This window comes from Vigna angularis, chromosome 4 (genome assembly GCF_016808095.1).
Source record: "Vigna angularis cultivar LongXiaoDou No.4 chromosome 4, ASM1680809v1, whole genome shotgun sequence".
NCBI lineage: Eukaryota > Viridiplantae > Streptophyta > Magnoliopsida > Fabales > Fabaceae > Vigna > Vigna angularis.
This window is the reverse complement of record NC_068973.1, coordinates 34,871,782-34,891,355: the sequence shown is the minus strand read 5'-3', so window position 1 is coordinate 34,891,355 and position 19,574 is coordinate 34,871,782. Positions and strand designations below refer to the sequence as shown.

Sequence of the window (19,574 nt, the reverse complement as noted above, 5' to 3'; positions counted from 1 at the left end):
TCATTAAATAAATATCAAATAATTATAGAAAATATAAAACCATTTAAATATGTCTTAAAAATAATTTATTAAACTATGAATCAAAGAAAAAATTAATATAATTTTTTTATTACGTAATAATTAAATTGTTTTAATAATTTAAAGAAAAACGAGAAATAAGTATGAAATAAAAATATATATATATATATATATATATATATATATATATATATATATATATATATATATATATATATATATATATATATATACTTATCATCGTTATTATATTCAATTTTAAAAATTAAATATTATTTATATTTATATCAATATTCAATTAATATAGCGATTTTTCATCAAACAAAGTTTTACAATACTTTGCGAATGGGATTTATTTATCATTCTTATACCCAACCAGTAACTAGTAGATACCTCTTAGTGTATATTTTAAAATCAAATAATGAATATAACACATTCTATTGTAGTTATTATTAAAATTTTCGTTTAATTGGTATGCGGAGGGGCTTTTGAAATATTCTTTCAATAGAAACAACTTTCTTCATTGCCTTACCTTTTTGTGAATTTCATGAGTATAGTCTATATAGTCATATAAAGAAGGGAGGGAAATAACTTCGTTGTTTGAATATATGTTAAGAAAAACATGAAATGAAAAAGGACGATTAAGATAAAACAATTTTAATTAACATTAGGAAACATATTTGAATTTATAAGTTAAAAGCTTAATTGATTTATGATTTTATTTAAGATAAAAAGTATCATCGCAAAATATAAAATTAAAAAGATATGTAATGACATACAATCACAACAAAGACAATGGAGTAAGCAAGCTGGTTTATACATGCGAAGACGTGAACTAAGGGTTTAAAAACCTATCAAACCAATCAGCTGATTCCTTGAGTTGAAATGTGGTTAATTGGTGTCCAACTCCAGGTTCTGCAATAAACTGCATGTAAAAGCTACCAATCATTCTGATGAAGGAAGTCACTGTTATAATGAATATTTTTCTCACCAAAGTGACCAACAAATACCTTAAAATTATCTACACACTGAAAAGCTTGGTATGCCTGAATAGCCTTTGACCTTGTAACTTCCAAGCCTGCAACGGGACACTGTGGATCTTCCGCACCTACATTTCCCAAAACCCAACCAAATGTTTCAGTTACAAATATTCACAAAATAATTAAATAGGGATGGATGCCTGCTTTATATATGAAAATCAAAAATGTCTTACCATTGATAATAAGCAATGGACGTGGTGCTATAGCTGGAATTGAATAGGGCGCATCAAATTCCGAAGTTAAACAAGGACAAACATGATCAAATACCTTATCAGAAATATTAAATTATGTCATCAGTTTCTAGTATCCATTTTCCACAACTTTAAAGTAATTCGAATAAATCATGTTTTGTTATACCAATAAATCAAAGCATAAAGCAATTAATTTGGAGAAAGAAATTGGAATTGATTGCAAACAAACTCGGCTGACCTTCTCCACTACTTCTTTGTCCATACGATCTTTACACAAATTATGACGACCCACTGCATCCAACAACATTCTTCTCACTTCACCATATAATTTTATTGGATGTTTATGACGAGTTGTTTTAAACTTCCTTAAAAAATTTGAAGAATTTATTACATGTTCATATGAAATCATAAAACATGTGTTCCATACCTTCAAACAAAATCTCCATACTATCAACTTGACCCTTCCATTTATCGTTGTCTATGGCCCATTGAAATCCCTGCAATATATAGGACATAAGTTTTCGGGTCGTTGTTTCAGAAACACAATTCTCTAAACAAAAGCTCCATTCAATCATTCAGTGTACCCGAACAGCAATCAGAGGAACAACCACAGAATAGCGAGTATCAGCAACTGCAGCAAACCATGCATGAATTCCTGCATCATCCAATAATTATATATACAAATTATGAACCATATCAAACAAGTTCCTTTCAACATCTCTCAACCAACCTCCAAGTGATATTCCGGTGATTCCTATTCTAGAAGGATCTATATCCTCTCTTTCTGTTAGATAATCTGCCAATCTCATCAAGTCGCAAACCTGCTACAACATGAAATAATACACCATTATTTTTTAACCCAACAAATCATAATCTTAAAACACTTTTTGGACCAAATCTCACTCGAGAACAGCCGTCACAGAATGATGATATCACATTGACAACCAAATAATCTTTAATTAATCTAATATTGAAGGTTTTAACTTATCACATCCAAAATGGTAATGTTAATTGATAAATAACAAAGAGATTGGTTATATTTATAATATAAAGCAGTTTGGTTCAGTGATGTAATCACAAACTAATAAGTGTAATATAATAATTATTATCTAATCTCAAACTAACCAATACAAAACAATAATTTTAATAATGTCATGCTAACAGTGCATAATCATTAAAGTCAATAAGAAATTACCGGTTCATATATGAATGGCGACGTGTCAACAAAACTCCACGCATAAGTAAGTGCCTGAATATTTTATTTTTTTATGGTAGAGTTGCCGCCAAAACAAATAAAAGAAAACATGGTTAGTTTTAAATTAAAAAATATTATTTGACACATTTAAATTTTTTATATTCATTTTGCATTATTCTTCTTTACTTATATATATAACTTCTTTTTAACTTTCCCATCTTAATATGTAAGCAAAAGAGAGTCCATTTCTTTCTATATATGAACAACACAGCAAACATAAAAATAATCTCTTTTTATAGATAAATCAGTTCTCCTAAAGTCTAACCATTATTCTTCAAGTCAAATTTTTTGTTAACAAGTTTTTGATAATTTTGATATAAGTTAGAATAATACCTTTTTATTTTAATAAATATTAAAATAGTTAATCTTTATTTATTATTATTGTTTCAAAAAATAGACACAACTCATACGTTTTTTCTTGAGAAGCACGTACATCTCTATAGGCGTGTGTGTACATGGCACGTTCTCCATGGTAACATGCATCCACCGCAACGGCTATATATCCCCGCGAAGCATACGCCTAAAACCAGAAAAACAACATACTATAAAAAAAATGATTATTATTATAATAATTATTGAAATAATAAAAAATATTAAATTATATAATAAATTTCATAAAAAGTAATTACGAAATTAAATAGTTTTATCATAGATAATGTATTTATTTTATATGTGAATATTTCTTTTATTATAAAGAGTTGTTTAAATTTAAGAAAAAATAGTAATGTATATATATACAAAAAGGTGTAGGAAACAGATAAGGCGCAGCAGCAACAACCTTAAGCAATGGACGGAAGAACTCTTTGTTTTTATTCATATCGTGAAGAAAAACAACCGCTGGCCTTTTCTTATGGTTATCGCTTTCCTTTGGTTTATAAATTAACACCGGCACCCATGGTATCCTTCTTCTGGATTTAACATCCTGAGATCCAAAATCAATGAACCAAAACATCAAATCAGAATAAGAACTCCCAAGAAAAAGAATTAATTACTGACCTACCTCATAATCAGTAGCGTCGGCGAATTGCTCCTGAACCACAAAATCAAATCATTAACAAAAATACCGATTCAAAATTCAACTCCTAAGAAATTGATTAGTGACCTACCTCATCACCAGATTCACTACCTTGATTCCAGTTCATAACCAAGTAGAAGTTCTCCTCCTGAAGCAACTCTTCAAGGTTCTCTCTGTCCACCTTCGGACACGATTCCATTATCTCCATCTATAATTTTCAGCCGATTCAACCACCAAGACATTGAAAATTAAGAAATAAACAAAAAAACAAGCAAAAGACGTTGCAAATGTCAGTAATCACAGTACCTCTTCCTTCGTCGGAGGAGAGTTTTCATAATAAGGAGACACCACTTTCCTGTAATGACGAACCTTGGGAGGAACTGATCAAGCATCATAAATAAGAATGAGATTCAATTAAACGAATCGTTGAGAGATTGTGAAAGTTAACTAGTGAAGTCGATTGTTATACATTCACAATCTCGTCTATTACTCCAACGAATTTCTCGAAGGAGCTTGAATCGAAGCTTGCTATGAGCTTCTTCAATGGCTTCTTTTTCCGCCATTTTTGTTTGGGATTTAGGTTGAGAGTGAGTTTGGGAGACGGTTCTTATAATTACGAGACTTTGACAGTTGGGTTGTAATGATTGAATGTTGAAATTGATGATGAGCATGTGTCAGCTGACCCAAATAATATGGATGAAAGGAAAAATATTAGGTTAATCAAAGGCTCAAGATTATTATTATTATTATTAGTCTATGGCTTAATATATATCCACACATTTTGTTGTCGAGGGTGACGGGTCAAAATTATCAGAATTGTGTCTCTCTTATCCCAATATTCTATTATCAGTTTTTTTTTTCTGTAGGTTCCAAACTAACTTTTTCTGAATTAACGTATAGAAATCAACATATATTAAAATTTCAAATATAAATGAATTTTAATTTAACGTGAAAGAATAAAAATATAATTAACGTAATATTTTATATGTCAATTAGAATAAATATTCTATTAGAAAAAAATATTTTGATTTGTAGTAAGGATTTTGAATACACTTGTTATACGATGTATCTATGTGTTCAACACATATTAGACATAGACATTGATGTACATACAATACTCTTACATTAAATATTAATAAAGTGTTAAATTTAAAAGACATTGTTTTATTAATATATAATTTTGATAGAGTTCTACCGTCATATTAACAATTACAAATATAATATTTTTTTAAGAATTAGTAAACTTATTTTATATAGTTTTTATTATGATTATAGATATAAGAAAAATCCTAGATTACGAATATTTAAACTGTATATATTGTTGAGAATGCCTTATTTAATATTTTATCATATTTTTATATAAAGTAGAATTTTTTAAAATTATCAATTTATTTTTCAATGAAGAGCAACTAAAGCGGTTTTTGTTATGATGATGGTAGAAAGAAGAGGAAATATCTTAAATGAATTATATTTTCCTTTTATTTTTTTAGATGTTAAATGAATTATATTCATTTTTATATCATGTCACAATATATTTAAATTATTATATTTGATTAATATTTTAATAAATAATTTTGAATAAATGAAGTAATACATAGATCCACGTTCTGCATTTACAAAATTACACAAGTGTTCGTTTCCAGTGTGTAGCATTATGGATGGTAGATAGATGTCATGAGACCCAATAATCTAAAAAAGACAATGGAATGAGGCAATTAATGAGCCATAGCAAACTAATTTATGAAGACATATGAGGACACTAGCTAAGGCTTCTTTAAAAAGCTAATTTCGTTTAATTCGTGTGTGGAGGGGCTTTGAAATATTCTTTCAATAGAAACAATTTTCTTCATTGCCTTACCCTTTTTGTGAATATAATGAGTATAATCTATAGTCATATAAAGGGATTGAATATATATTAAGAAAGACATGAAATGAAAAATGACGATTAAAATAAAATAAATGTAATTAAAATTAGGAAAAATATTTGAATTTATAAATTAAACGCGTAATTGATTTATGATTTTATTTAAGAAAAAAGTATCATCGCAAAATATAATGTTTAAAAGTTCAAATATATTTTAAATCTAAAAAATAGTAATTTATCTAGATTTCTTTCCTACAAAAATATAAATTTTTTTATATCTGACATTTTTAAATAATTTTTTTTATTATAGTAAGTTTAACATGAAAATAAAAAAAATATTAACTAATATAATTAAGATAACAAGTAATATTATAAATTAAGATAGTACAGAAAAGAATAACTATTTTCATGATTATTTTATATATTTAATATTATATTTAATGATATAAACTAAAAACTAAAGTAGATCAAATTTAAAAGTAATAAGATCTGTTGTACTAAAACAAAATATGTCTGTCGATTTAATTTTTTTAAGTTAATTATTTTATAATTTTAAATTTTATAATACACTATAACAATTAATGAAATTATTAATGGATAATTACATATGAATTTATATTTATCAATAATGTATATTTATCGACAGATTATGATTGTTTAGTTACTGACAAATAGATTAGTCGATAAATGTATGTATGTGTAAATATTTGTTGGTGAGTTATTGATAAAGTCTATGACTCATTATCGACGGTTAAGATCCGTTGATAAGCATTTGAGTGAAATTGATTAGGGATTTGGAAAATCAATTTTCCCTCTTCTTGCATATTTTCCTTCCCCCTTCTCTTTTCGCAATCTTGTTCTCCAGAGCATTGCTTTATTCTTCATATTGATATTCCCCTGTTCGTAGTGCCAAAACCTCGTTCCTTCATTCACAGAGGACATCTCCATCATTCGCTCAGAGCCATTCACAGATCCTTCATCACATAGCTACTTTCAGTGCCTCGTTCTTTGTAAAGGTAGGTGGTCGTTCCTTCATTCGTAGAGGTCGTCTGCCTTATTCGCATACAACCATTAGCATAGCCTCATTCGCACAACTACCTTCGACTCCTCGTTCCCTCATTCGCATAGCCTTGTTCCCTTATTTGCACAAAGGCATTCCCAGAGCCTCCTTCGCACAACCACTTTTAGCGCCTCGTCCTATAAGCAATCCAGTCCTTCTCACCAGTTATCGTGGTTCTTCTTCAATGTATCTGCATTTGGTAAGTGATTCTTCTTCAATGTATCTGCATTTGGTAAATCTCTCGTTCTACCCTTTTGCAAATGGTCTCTATCTTGACCCTATGTTTGTCAATTGCATTTTGCAAGCCAATATTGTGCTGTAACAAAGTTATAGGCAGGTTCCATTACGAGAGCAGGTGTGCCTATTGTTCCTTTTGTTTATTATGTAACTTGTTTGTTTTGATTGAACAATTATTTTGACCAAACCAGTAGCTTGTTATAATTCCAATCTTGATTGTGTTTGTTTGTCTTGTAAACTTAATCCTTCTCAACTTTGGCCCAACCTGATTCATCTCAACTTTTTAATTTTATTATTTATGGGAGAACATATATTATGAATGAAGTGGGTAAATGCTACCCCTTTTAGTTTTTTAATAAAGAATAGTGCAATTCAATTCAAAATTAGTGTAATTTGGTTCAAAAATTATGCAGTTCAGTTTCAAATTAATGTAGTTTGAAAATAAAATAAGGTATATAGCAGTTTAGTGCAGTCAGGTGTAATTCAGTGTAATACAATTTAATAGGACAATAAATAATTCAGTTGAGTTCTTCTGAAGTAATTTTCAATTTAGTTTACACAAAATAGATTTTGGTTTAATGCAGTTTTTAACGGTGCAATTCAGTGTAGTTAATTTTTATATATTTTAAAATCAAAGAATGAATACAACATATTTAATTGTAGCTACTATTAAAAATTTAGTTTAATTGGTGTGTGGAAAGGTTTGGAATATTCTTTCAATAGAAAGAAACCACTTTCTTCATTGCCTTACCATTTTTTTGTGAATTTAATGAGTATAGACTATATAGTCATATAAAGATGGGAGGAAATAGTTTGAGTATATGTTAAGAAAAACATGAAATGAAAAAGGACAATTAAGATAAAATAAGTTTAAGTTAAATTAGGAAATATATCTGAATTAACTTAATTAATTTATAATTTCATTTAAGATAAAAAGTATAGTAAAAAAATATAATATTTAAAAGTTCAAATATGTTTTTAAATCTAAAAAATAGTAACTTATCTACATTTATTTCCTACAAAAGTATTATTTTTTTAATATCTGACATTTTAAATAATTTTTTAACTATAGTAATTAACTAATATAATTAAGTTTATATATAAATGAAGATGGTGCACAAAAGAATAACATCTATTTTCATGATTATTTTATATATTTAATAATATAAACGAAAAAAAAATCAAAGATTTAAAAGTAATAAGATCTGTTGTACTAAAACAAAATAGGTCAACATTATGCCGATGTAAATTTTTTTAGTTATTTTTATAATTTAAAATTGTGTAATAGACAAAAAGAACAATGGTTCATTTTTATATTACATATAATTTTAATTTATAATAATAATTATTTCTAAAATTTAATATATTTTATCATATTTATCTTCAGACAATTTTTTATTCCTTATAACTAAAAAATCATTTTATAATTATTTAATATTTTGATATTGAAAATTATGATATAAGCTTTCCGTAAATATATTTTTCTTTAAAGTAAAAATATATCATTAAAATAAATTATTGGCCGTAAAAGTAAAAATAATATATACGATTACCTTTTTTATAATAAATAAAAATTACTTCATTAAATTAAGTCTCTAAAAAATCAATCTAGTTGTCTTAATTTAAATATTTAATACCATAATGATTCTGATCGATCTAATTCATGAGACATAATTTTTACGGCATTTACAGTTCACAAGAATGATTTCTCTGGATATATATATATATATATATATATATATATATATATATATAGATGGATTTAACAACAGGTGCAACATTTTATAGCGATTAACATTATCTTGAATTAAAAAGATATGTAATGACAGATAGAATCACAAAAAGACAGTGGAGTAAGCAAGCTGGTTTATAATATGATAGAAGTCGTGAGACCCAATAATCTAAAAGAGACAATGGAATGAAGCAATTAGTGAACCGTAGGAAGCTAATGTATAATTTATGAAGACATATGAGGACACTAGCTAAGGCTTCTTTAAAAAGCTAACTTCGTTTCCAATATGCGAACACGTCAACTAAGGCTTCAAAAACCTATCAAACCAATCAGATGATTCCTTCACTTGCAATCTGGTTAATTGGTGTCCAACTCCAGGTTCTGCTATAAACTGCATGTAAAAGCTACCAATCGTTATAAATTGTCAAACTCATTCATAATAAATTGATATGGGAAGACATTAGAATATATAATTTCCTCATCGAAGTGACCAACTAACACTAGTTCATACCTTTAAATTATCTAAGCACTGAAACTCTTTGTATGCCTGACTTGCCTTTGAGATTGGAACTTCCAAGCCAACAATGGGACACCGAGGATCTTTGGCACCTAGAGTTCCCAAAACCCAGGCAAATGCTTCAATTACAAATTAGTTTAAAAATATTCACAAAATCTAAACACACTAAAGATGCAAATACATGGATTTGTATATGAATAAGGTAGCCATGTTGAAATGAAAATGATAAATGTTTTACCATTAAGAATAAGTAATGGACGAGGTGCTATAGCCGGAATTGAATAGGGTGAATCAAATTCGGAAGCTAAACCCGGAGCAATTCGGTCCCATACCTAATCAGAAATAAAAAAAAATTGTGATTAGTATATAGTATCCTTTGCCAACAGTTTAAAATAACAGTAACAAAGCTCTAGATAGATATTATGTCCGGTGGGTGAATAACTACCAACAATGGGATACGTATCATGGTACCAAACACTGTCAATCATGTTTTGTTAAAGCAATAAATAGCAATTCAGTTGCAGACAGAATCAGTGTTGATTTCATAAAAATTTGGCTGACCTTCTCCACTGCTTCTTTGTCAATAACATCTTTACCCAAATGATGACAAGCCGCTGCATCCAGTTACACAAGACATTAGAGGATGTAGATACCAAAGTACCTTCAAAATACATTTCAGTCATACACTGTTAATTTGCTTGAATGAATTGGTACCCCAATTGGATACTAATATATTTCTCCTTCTAAGGTCTTAACCAAACACCGTTCTCACTTCGACATGAAATTTTATCGGATGTCCCAATGAGACCACTGTGTAATTTAATCCATAGACAATCTATTTTAAATAACCAACTGTAAAAGATTTCATCAATTTTAAGAATTGATTAGCTGTCGCATACGAAATAATACAACATGTGCTCCATATATACATTGGCACGTACAACATTATATTGGATTCACAAGAATAATAACTTCAATGTTATATTAAAATGAAATACAAGAAGCAGTAACTAAATCAAAGATAGAAAACATTATTTCAAAAATTCATTTGACATTATCTTACTCTCAAAAACAGGCTTTATACTATCAACTCGAGCCTTCCATTTCTCATTGTCTATGGCCCATCGAAATCCCTGCAACATATAGTTCACAAGTTTTCGAATCATTGCTTTAGAAATACATTTGTCTAAATAAAAACTTCATTCAATCATTCAGTGTCACCTGAACGCCAATCAGAGAAACGACCACAGCATAGCGAGTATCAGCAAATGCAGCAAACCATGCATGCATTCCTACATCAAAGAATTATACAAATGATGAATCATATTGAACATGCCGTCTAACATATTCCTTTCAACATCTCTCAACTAACCTCCAAGTGATATTCCGGTGATTCCTATTCTAGAAGAATCTATGTCCTCTCTTTGTGTTAGATAATCGGCCAATTTAATCAAGTCCCAGACCTGCAAAAACATGGAAAGTACACCATTTCTGAGCCGATTAAATCATAAGCTTAAACTGCCACAATCACACTTTAAACAAATCATTTGGAACATAAAGTGCGTTGTAAATGCAAGTCCCACTTCAGTTTTATGAAAACAAATTAAATACTTTAAACTAGGTTGACTATATCTAATGTAGAGCTGGACACATAGTTAACTAAACTCTAGTTAACTATATTTTTAATAAACTAAAAAAAGATTGAACTATTTAATATAATATGTAATTATATTGGTTTTAAAATACTCAACTTATATCAATTAACTAATAACTAAACTAAATTTTGTATTCAAAAGTTAAATATACTATCATTTATAAAAAATGGTAAATAAAATATATAATTATAAACTCTTGAAGTGTGTTATATCAATTAACTAATAACTAAACTAAATTTTGTATTCAAAAGTTAAATATACTATCATTTATAAAAAACGGTAAATAAAATATATAATTATAAACTCTTGAACTGTGAAATCGAAAAAAATTGAGAAAATGACAGTGTTCCGGTCCATATTAAAATACTATGTCTAATTAATCCTTATTCAGGTATAAAATAATAAATATATACAATTTATTAAAAAGTAATGTTTATTTAAAACAATAATATAAAAACTTTAAAATAAAGTATAAAAACATTAAAAATGTTAAATATTTAAAAATATTAATTTTTATACCAATCAATATTTTTTAACCAGACTTTATTCATGTTTTAATTGAATTAGATTAGTTGATAATGAAATAAAACCATAGTGGTTCAGTATCTCAAAAAGCTACATTATATTGATTTGCGTAAACATGAATTTAAACAAATAAAAAATAAGTATTTAAAAATGAGATAAAATTGATACTATAGATAACTAGGTTGGGTTTTTCATGCAACTTATGTTTTAGGACAAAATGAAAATGAAGAAAATCATTAATCAAAGATCTAATTTTCGGTTAACTGAACTAGAAATATAATAAGTATAGTTTTTCTAAATTGAACTAGATAATAGTATAATTAGTTTTTAGTTAAAATAGATTAGTTTTTCTTAATATAAAATAATACAGTTAATTATAGTTTAGAATAATTAAATTATTTTTACCCAGCCTTAATCTAATGATTTAAAGACATATTCAATACGCCCACCTGTGGATATAGACCAACAACGCGACACAGAATGATGGTATCACAGTCGCAGACAAATACAACTTAATTTGATACAACTGAAAAAAGAAAAAGGGTCTCCAAAAACAAGCAAAAGCTCAGACCAAAAGAAAAAACTTATATAAAGAAAAACAAATATCTGTGACATTTTGGATACTCTTGACTACAAGCTCTAATAAGTATGATGGTTATTGGGGTCCAATTTCCTCGGTCCTTAAGATACTTTGATTACTTTTTTTTCATTCCGGAGCACAATTTTTAAATTCCATAGAAACAAAACATTTTAATCAAGTGATTCCATCTTTTAATTATATTCCAGAAAAAGAATGATCCAAAAATTTCAATGAAATTCTTAACTAAATTGTAATGTTGCATGATAAATAATAAGGAAATAGTTTATTTTAATTTAATCACAAACTAATAAGTATAATACAATAATTACCCAATCACAAACTAACCAATTCAGTACAATAATTTTAATAATGTTATTCTGACAGTGTATAATTATTAGAGTCAATAATAAATTACCGTGTCATATATGAATGGCATCGTTTGACTGGTTTTCCACGCATCAACAAGTGCCTGTGTATTTAATTTTTTTTTGTAGAGTAGGTTGCAGCCAAAACAAGTAAAAGAAAATCTTGTCAGTTTCAAATTTTATATAGATCTCTTGTTTTAATTTTCCAAGGGATCCGAGGTAAATATGTCAGCAAAAATGGAGTTCATTTCTCTCTATAAGGAAAGAAAACACAACAAACACAAAATAATATCTTTATAGAAATATTAGTTCTCCTAAATTTTAATCATTATTCTTCAAGGCAAATTATATGTCCAGAATCACTGAAATACGAATTCCATTTGATACACTAATCCTATAAGGAAAGAAAACACAACAAACAACAAACTTTTTATATGTTTCGAATTCATATAAAAAGTAATTTGAATTGATTTACAAACCAAATTCTATTTGTAACTTCAAATTCCATTTTGTAAAATTTACTTTATTGCCATCACTTTGAATGTAAAAGTGATAAGGGCAGCATAGTTAAATATTTTAAACTGAATTAAAATCACATCCAACAAAATTAGAGTTACAGAAAACCTAAAATTAAATTGATTTAAAAAGCAAGTCAATCCCTAAAATTTGTTGTTTCAAACAAAACATTTAAATTTTATTGTAGGGGTCATGCTATAACTTTTCCCCAAATAAAATTACGTTATTCATCTGGAGTTCAGAACCTAAAAGTTCACGGCAATGCAAAGCAAAGCAAGCAAAGCAAGCAAGCAAGAAACAATCAAACACGTACATCTCGATACGTGGTTGTGCACGTGGCACGTTCTCCATGGTAACGAGAATCCACCGAAATTGCTATATATCCCCGCGAAGCATACGCCTAAAGCACAAAGAAGAACACCAGCAACCGAAGCCAGAAAGAAAATCCGCGATTAAAATAAATTTATAAAACATGAGCACAGTGAAAATGCAAATGAAAAATAACCGGTGGAATGGAAGGAACAGAGAAGATGCAGTAGCAACCTTAAGCAATGGACGCACGATCTCTTTGTGCTTGTTCGTACTGTGAAGAAAAACAACCGCAGGTCTTTTTTTCTGCTTATCACTTTCCTTCAGTTTCAGAATCAACACCGGCAACCGTCCTTGCTTTCCTTCCTGAGATAAAAATAAAAATAAAAAATCATTGAGTTTATCTTTCAAGCACAAAATCAGATCGGAATAACAAAATTACCGATTCAAAATTCATCTCCGGAGAAACCGAATTAATCAGTCACCTACCTCTATATTCAAGTAGAAATTCTCCTCCTGAAGCAACTCTTCAAGGTTCTCTATATCAGCCTTCGGACACGATTCCATTATCTCAATCTATAATTTTCAGGCGATTGAACCAGTCAATTAAGTAGACATTAAAACTAAATAAATAACAAGCAAAAGACGCTAAATGTCAATATTGACAATACCTCTTCCTTCGTTGGAGGAGAGTTTTGATGCAAAGGATTCGCCACTGGCTTCGAGTGTTCGACCGTTAACGGAACTGAAGCATCATATATAAGAACGAGTTTCAGTTAAACGAATCGTTGCGCAATACATAACGAGATTGTGAAAGTTAATGAGTGAAATTCGATTGCTATACCTTCGCCTTGTCGTCTACTACAAAGGACTTGAAGGAACTTCGATCGAAGCTTTCTCTGAGCTTCACCAATGGCTTCTTTTTCCGCCATTTTCGTTTGGGATTTAATGTGAGAGTGAGTCTGAGGGTCGGTTCTGCTTCGCCGTGTGAGATGAGTTGCTCGTTTATAAATACCTGTCTTTGGCAGTTGGGTTGAAATTACTGAATACTGTAGACGCGTGTGGCCCAATAGAATTCGCACGTGTCCCGTCGGTAGCGGACTCGCAGCAGGTGCTACTTTCATCTTATCATTTTCCTCTCTTGCTTTCCAGCTGCTACGGTGGCAAGTACAGTCTTTCTCGTTTCCTTATCTTTGCCATTTTTTTAAAAGGAGAATTTAAAGGGACGCTTCTCTAAGGGTAATTTTATAAATTAAAATATTCATATAATTGAATGCTTAAGACTCACGTTAGTTATGTTGGATGCGTGTAGTTAAGAATAAAATTCAATTTGATCATGAAAAATAAATCATTTATTAATTTACGACAAGTTGTCGTGTGCAGAGGAAACAACTACTTTTTTGTCCAATATAAATGACATGAAGGAGAGGAAATGAAAAAGGACAATCACTAGTGAAATTAACTTGCAGTTAGACGAAGTTTCAGTTCATGACTTGTTCTAGTGTACTTATCAAAGTTTTTGGATGCTTATTCTCATAGTAATGATATATAGTGTTATATTATACTATGAACATATTCCTTCATCTAGATGAAATATTTCTTCTTCTTCTTATAATTATAAATACTTATTGTTTTAATTCCCACTTTTTTTTAAATTAGTTTTTTAAGTAATTATTTTGTTGGTATTTTTTAGAAGAGATATTGGAGAAATTTATTACTAATGAGTTAGAGTAAACTCATAAAAAATTATAACACTAATGTGTTTAAATTTGTTTTCTTATGTTATTTAATATTTTTATTTGTATTTAATATAATAATTGTCAATTCATACATATGCTTAATAATTATTTCTCGTGTTTCTTTTTTAACATATATTTGTGCCACTTTCAGACATTAAATTTAAAGACTGATATTATTTTTGCATATTAATGTTACTTTGATAGTATACTATAATAAACCTATTATTAATCATTATGTTATTAATAAGAGACTCAATTAATAAACTTAATAGATAGATAAATTGTTTTTTCCAACATTTTTTCTCTAAATTGATATATACTTGATTTTCACTCTTGCAGCGAATTAAATTAATAATTTGATCTTTAAAATGATTTCTTAAGTATGTTTTGAAAATTTGATTGTTAAAATTATTGTTACAAAAAAATTGCAGTAACATTTAATTTCTTCCATTGTAGTTCTTGAAAAGTTTTTCTTAACCATATATAACTATTTGCAACAAACTCAACTTCCGCCTTGAATAAAGTAAATTGGGTTGTTTTTTAAGGATCAAGAAATAACGTTTGTTCCAAACATAAAGTAACAAGGTTTTTTTTATAAACTAGATCACATGCATAATCATTATATGTAAACCATATCTTTCACACTTGTTATAATATACCCCAAAAATTATGAATTATCAATACACTGTGAGGAATTTGTTTAACATCAAACAATATAACTCAATAGGATTTTTCATATGAATGCTAATCAAACTAATGAGCATAGGATGGTTAGCCTATATGCAATAAGATACATTAAACTAGAATTTGCTTGAACTGTATGCAATTAACCTTCTTCTTGTTATGTCTTTAAAGAGTTTTTTTGTCACATTCAACTAATTTAAATATAAGACGTTTTCTTTTGAATAAGACTTTTGTTAACTTTGACTAATCATTTCTTTTATCTAATTGATATTGTGACATAATTAATGTTAAGATTTCAAGTGTGAATTTAAGTCTAACATTGAGTAGAAGTGAGAAAGTAAAGTACCATATAATGTTAGAAACTTATCAACCCATTATCTTAAGGTTGTAAGTAGAGAGTGATGTCAATCTTTTATGTAGTTAGAATTGGAGTTATCTCCCTGATGAACCTCCTCCTTGATGTGTATATCCCCCTTCCCCTCTTAATAAACCTAACAATCAACTTGGGCTTAGATAAGAGAATTTTTTTTTCCTTAACATTTCTTGAAAGCGTTTTTGGTTGCCTTTGATGTGATCACCGTTGACTTGTTTCTCATAAGGACATCTTTAGTTTAAATTAGTGTTGATAAAAACATGTTTGACTAACCTTAATCATGTCCTTTTTAACCAAGCATAAGTTAAAGTAACTTTCAGCTTAGTTAAACATCTTTTAATTAGTTTTGATTAAGACATTTTTCTAGTTAACCTTGATTGCGACATATTTTAATTTTAATTGAATTCAACCCATCTTTCAACCAATCTTCATCCCAAATTTTCTTTGGTTAGGAATTTCCTTTATTAACCTCAACTAATTCATTTTCCGACTAACTTTGACTTTATCTTTTTTGGTTCACCTCAATCAAGTCATATTTCATTAAGTTAAAATTGATACATCTTCTAAATATGTAATATTTGGCCCAACCTATTTATTTAGTCTCAACTATAATAAATTTAGATCAATCTGATATATGAAATCTATTAACATAAACATTATTTTTACTACACTTTATAGTATCTTTGTTGACCTTAATTGAGATATCGGTCAATGTCTCAACAAAATATTCTTTTATCATGTTCAATCTAATAGTGTTTAACTTTTTATTTAGCTTAATATATATTTTTAATCTAAAAATGTACATAAACGAAGTAGAAAAAAAACTAATTGAATCATTTTTACGCTAAAACATGTTAAGAAAATCATAACACTTTTAAACTAAACTAAGTTTACTAAGTTATTGTCCTTCTATTAGAACCTAAGTAATTTTCTTTATATATATTTGCGTTGGTTTTAACTCATACATATTTATAATATTTTCTTTACATAAAGCTTTTGGACTAATGTGTTTTATTTTTAGCCTTTACCTATTTTTTTTTACATAAATCCTATTAGTTTAATGAAATTAACAATTCTACATGAATAATTTATTTTATAAATTGTTTATTTTACGTGTGTGGATCACATAAATTTAATCCTTATATAATAAGATTGTTAAAGTGCTTGATTAATCTAGAGAGTCTACAATTTTTTTTAAAAATTGTATAGAATTTAAATTTTTATTACAGCTTCCAATTCTTTCTTATTATTAGAAATTACTTAACAAAAAAAATAAGATCTTTAAGTGAAAGTATGCTCATAAATAAAAGCATATTCATCCATAAATAAAAACACGCCATAAATTTAACTATAAATCAATCTAAGTTTAATATGTTTTTATACGTTATTGAATATTCAACATGCAATTTTCAAACGCATAACTATGGGACTCCCTCCTACATCTAAGAAACTAATTAAGTTATAGTAACAACTCTTAAATCAATTATTAATTTTTATAATAATTTTCTATTGTTTATTTCTTTATATTACTTTATGTCTGATTTTCTTGAAGGTATACTAGTATATCCTATATCTTAAGAAACAATATATCCTATCTTCATTAAAAGTTTGACATATTACATGCTTAAATTGCTCGTCACTAGATATTTGCATGAATGACTCCGACAATCATTTTCCATCATCAGTTTCATAGCTATAAACATATTCATCATTGACAACTTTCACGTTGTTATTGGTAACCCATCGATATTTAAGGTGGTATCCATCATCAACACCATATTAACCAAGCTAGACCACACTATAAAATCAGTATACAAGAGAAAAAAAGACATCAATATTAATCTCTTGAAAAGACATAACATGCAACCATGTCAAACAATTTATTTTCCTCCATTGATTAGAATCTTAACACACTGCAAATAAAAGGAGAAATAAAACACTCAATGTCTTTTGGCACCTAAAGGTCACTATGCATTAATATTCAACAAAAATATAATTACTCAATATGTAATATTTTAACAGAAATTACAAATCCACATGCAACTTCCCAAACCCCCTTACACCTAATAAATTTTCTACTGGTTTCTTGTTCGTATTATTATATTTGGAACTCTTATCCATTTGAAAACCAACTCATATGCAATTTTTTTTACTAAAAAATGTTAAGCAACGCTGTTCATTGTCTTAACCACTTCCAGTGCACTTCGTAAATTTTGAATGTATTTTATAATAATTTGTTTAGTTACCATTTTATATGTCAAAAAAAATTTACTTAAAAATATAAAATAACAGTTCTTTACAAGTTAAATTAATTTATACATACATTAGAAAAATAGAGAAACTAATAAAAAAGTAATACATTTATTCATGTATAAGTTAATTTTAATTTAAACAATGTTTTTTATTTTATTATTGTTATTAGTTTATAGAAAATTATCTAAATAGAACTTAGTGCATCAAATTTTAATTAACCAAGGTTTATGGACAAGTTTGTTTTGTAAGGTAATATTGCTCTTTTGTAAAATAGTTGACTGTTGTATCATATGAAAAATTGAAACAATAAATGACAGTAGTGAAATGTATATTATAATAACATGTAAATTTTAAACTACAAAACAATTCCTCTTCCATGTTATTATCATTTTTTTTTATGTCATTTTGATGGTAATTTTTCATTTCCTAACTATCATCTTGTCAAAGTATGACTATTTCAATACTCAGTTCTTTTAACTCTAATTAATTAATTGGTTATATTTTATTAGTATAATTATTTCTGGTTCAGGATATATTTTATTAGGTTATTATTTTTTTATATTTATATTATGTTTATAGTGTAAGACAGTTTATTTTATTTTATCAATCTTACAACGGTTTTATTTATATAAAACTGTGTAAAAGAGTAATACATGTCCGGAGGAAACATTGAAATTATTAGCAATCATTTATTGATTAATTTATTAGATAGGGTTAATTTAAGTATTTATAAATATTACGACTTTACTTTAAAAAAAATTGAAATCGTGTTATATAAGACGACTTCAGTAGTGCGTTTTCTTTTAAATGAAGTTATCGTCTCTATAAATATTTCAGTTAAAAACAATTTTTTAAATGTGAATTTCAGTTGCGTAAATACAAAATAAATTTATTAATCTCATTTGTTAAATAACCATGATTTATTGATTGCTTAAAAATGTTATATGCTCTCAAAAAAAAATTGTGAAACTGAGAGAAACTTTCTTTATTTTTAAAAAAATGTCCAAGTCAGAAATTTAAATACCTCTGCTAATAACATCGACAAATTTCCCTTTACGAGGCACATGTGACATCTTGGGATACTGAAAATAAGGAATCATAGACTCTGCTGTATAATTCTCTCCATTTTTGTTCCGCCTATGTTTTTATAATGGATAATGATATTTATAAACATTTTTTTAATAATATTTTAATATTAGATTTAAAATTATTTTATAATTAATAATAATAATTATAAATATTAATATAGACCAATATAAAATAACACGTAAATAATATTAAAATATTATAAAAAATGTTAATAAAGTATATTATCCTTTTATGATATCCCAAATGCAAAAAAGGGCAGCTTTATGTGTCATACATCTTCTTCCCATCACTGGAGAAAACCATGATTCCTTCATTTATTTTTTTTTTCAATTTCAACCACTCTTCTGTGTGCCTCTTTTTTCCTATCTCACATGCTGAAAAAGGTCACTCTATGGGACCATTAATGAAACTTTTCGAAAAGGTCAACCACCACATGCACCTCACTCTCTACAACATAAAATTACAAATGTTTCATTATGAATTTATCCTAACAGTTGCTGAAACCATTTTTTTTGTATCTTATCGAAACAGAAATACAATAACACAAGTGGTTGATA

The 19,574-nt window shown here is 27.7% G+C and overlaps 2 protein-coding genes across 4 annotated transcripts; both read right to left on the bottom strand.

Annotated features, from left to right (window-relative positions):
• Window positions 1-697: 697 nt before the first annotated feature.
• LOC108321793 (uncharacterized) lies at window positions 698-4,228 on the bottom strand. 2 transcript variants are annotated; one of them, XM_052877177.1, is made up of 14 exons: window positions 3,989-4,228; window positions 3,826-3,899; window positions 3,611-3,727; window positions 3,505-3,534; window positions 3,283-3,426; window positions 2,938-3,024; window positions 2,445-2,498; window positions 1,980-2,073; window positions 1,834-1,904; window positions 1,677-1,746; window positions 1,488-1,540; window positions 1,232-1,325; window positions 1,029-1,126; window positions 698-943 (listed from the first exon to the last, which is right to left on the bottom strand). In XM_052877177.1, exons 1-14 carry the CDS (start codon window positions 4,188-4,190, stop codon window positions 854-856), a joined length of 1,278 nt encoding a protein of 425 aa, XP_052733137.1. In that variant the 5' UTR covers window positions 4,191-4,228; the 3' UTR covers window positions 698-853. The 2 variants fall into 2 exon arrangements, with proteins under 2 accessions (XP_052733137.1, XP_052733138.1); XM_052877178.1 differs by having other exon boundaries at window positions 1,980-2,070.
• A 4,306-nt stretch (window positions 4,229-8,534) lies between these two features.
• LOC108321808 (uncharacterized) lies at window positions 8,535-14,072 on the bottom strand. Of its 2 annotated transcripts, XM_017553668.2 has the most exons (13): window positions 13,724-14,071; window positions 13,551-13,624; window positions 13,369-13,455; window positions 13,114-13,245; window positions 12,884-12,970; window positions 12,105-12,158; window positions 10,302-10,392; window positions 10,151-10,221; window positions 9,993-10,062; window positions 9,491-9,543; window positions 9,168-9,261; window positions 8,924-9,021; window positions 8,535-8,803 (listed from the first exon to the last, which is right to left on the bottom strand). In XM_017553668.2, exons 1-13 carry the CDS (start codon window positions 14,001-14,003, stop codon window positions 8,714-8,716), a joined length of 1,281 nt encoding a protein of 426 aa, XP_017409157.1. In that variant the 5' UTR covers window positions 14,004-14,071; the 3' UTR covers window positions 8,535-8,713. The 2 variants fall into 2 exon arrangements, with proteins under 2 accessions (XP_017409157.1, XP_052732839.1); XM_052876879.1 differs by lacking the exon at window positions 12,105-12,158 and having other exon boundaries at window positions 13,724-14,072.
• Between the last annotated feature and the right edge of the window lie 5,502 nt (window positions 14,073-19,574).

What these genes read in the sequence shown, in the direction of transcription:
- LOC108321793 (XM_052877177.1), bottom strand. Translation starts at nt 4,190, where the DNA reads ATGCTCATCATCAATTTCAACATTCAATCATTACAACCCAACTGTCAA. An exon ending in CACCGGAATATCACTTGGAG is followed by an intron (nt 1,905 to 1,979) that starts GTTGGTTGAGAG and finishes TGGATGATGCAG; the next exon opens with GAATTCATGCATGGTTTGCT. An exon ending in ACAAAGAAGTAGTGGAGAAG is followed by an intron (nt 1,326 to 1,487) that starts GTCAGCCGAGTT and finishes ATTTCTGATAAG; the next exon opens with GTATTTGATCATGTTTGTCC.
- LOC108321808 (XM_017553668.2), bottom strand. Translation starts at nt 14,003, where the DNA reads ATGAAAGTAGCACCTGCTGCGAGTCCGCTACCGACGGGACACGTGCGA. An exon ending in TGCCATTCATATATGACACG is followed by an intron (nt 10,393 to 12,104) that starts GTAATTTATTAT and finishes ATGTTTTTGCAG; the next exon opens with GTCTGGGACTTGATTAAATT. An exon ending in TTTCTCTGATTGGCGTTCAG is followed by an intron (nt 10,063 to 10,150) that starts GTGACACTGAAT and finishes TATATGTTGCAG; the next exon opens with GGATTTCGATGGGCCATAGA.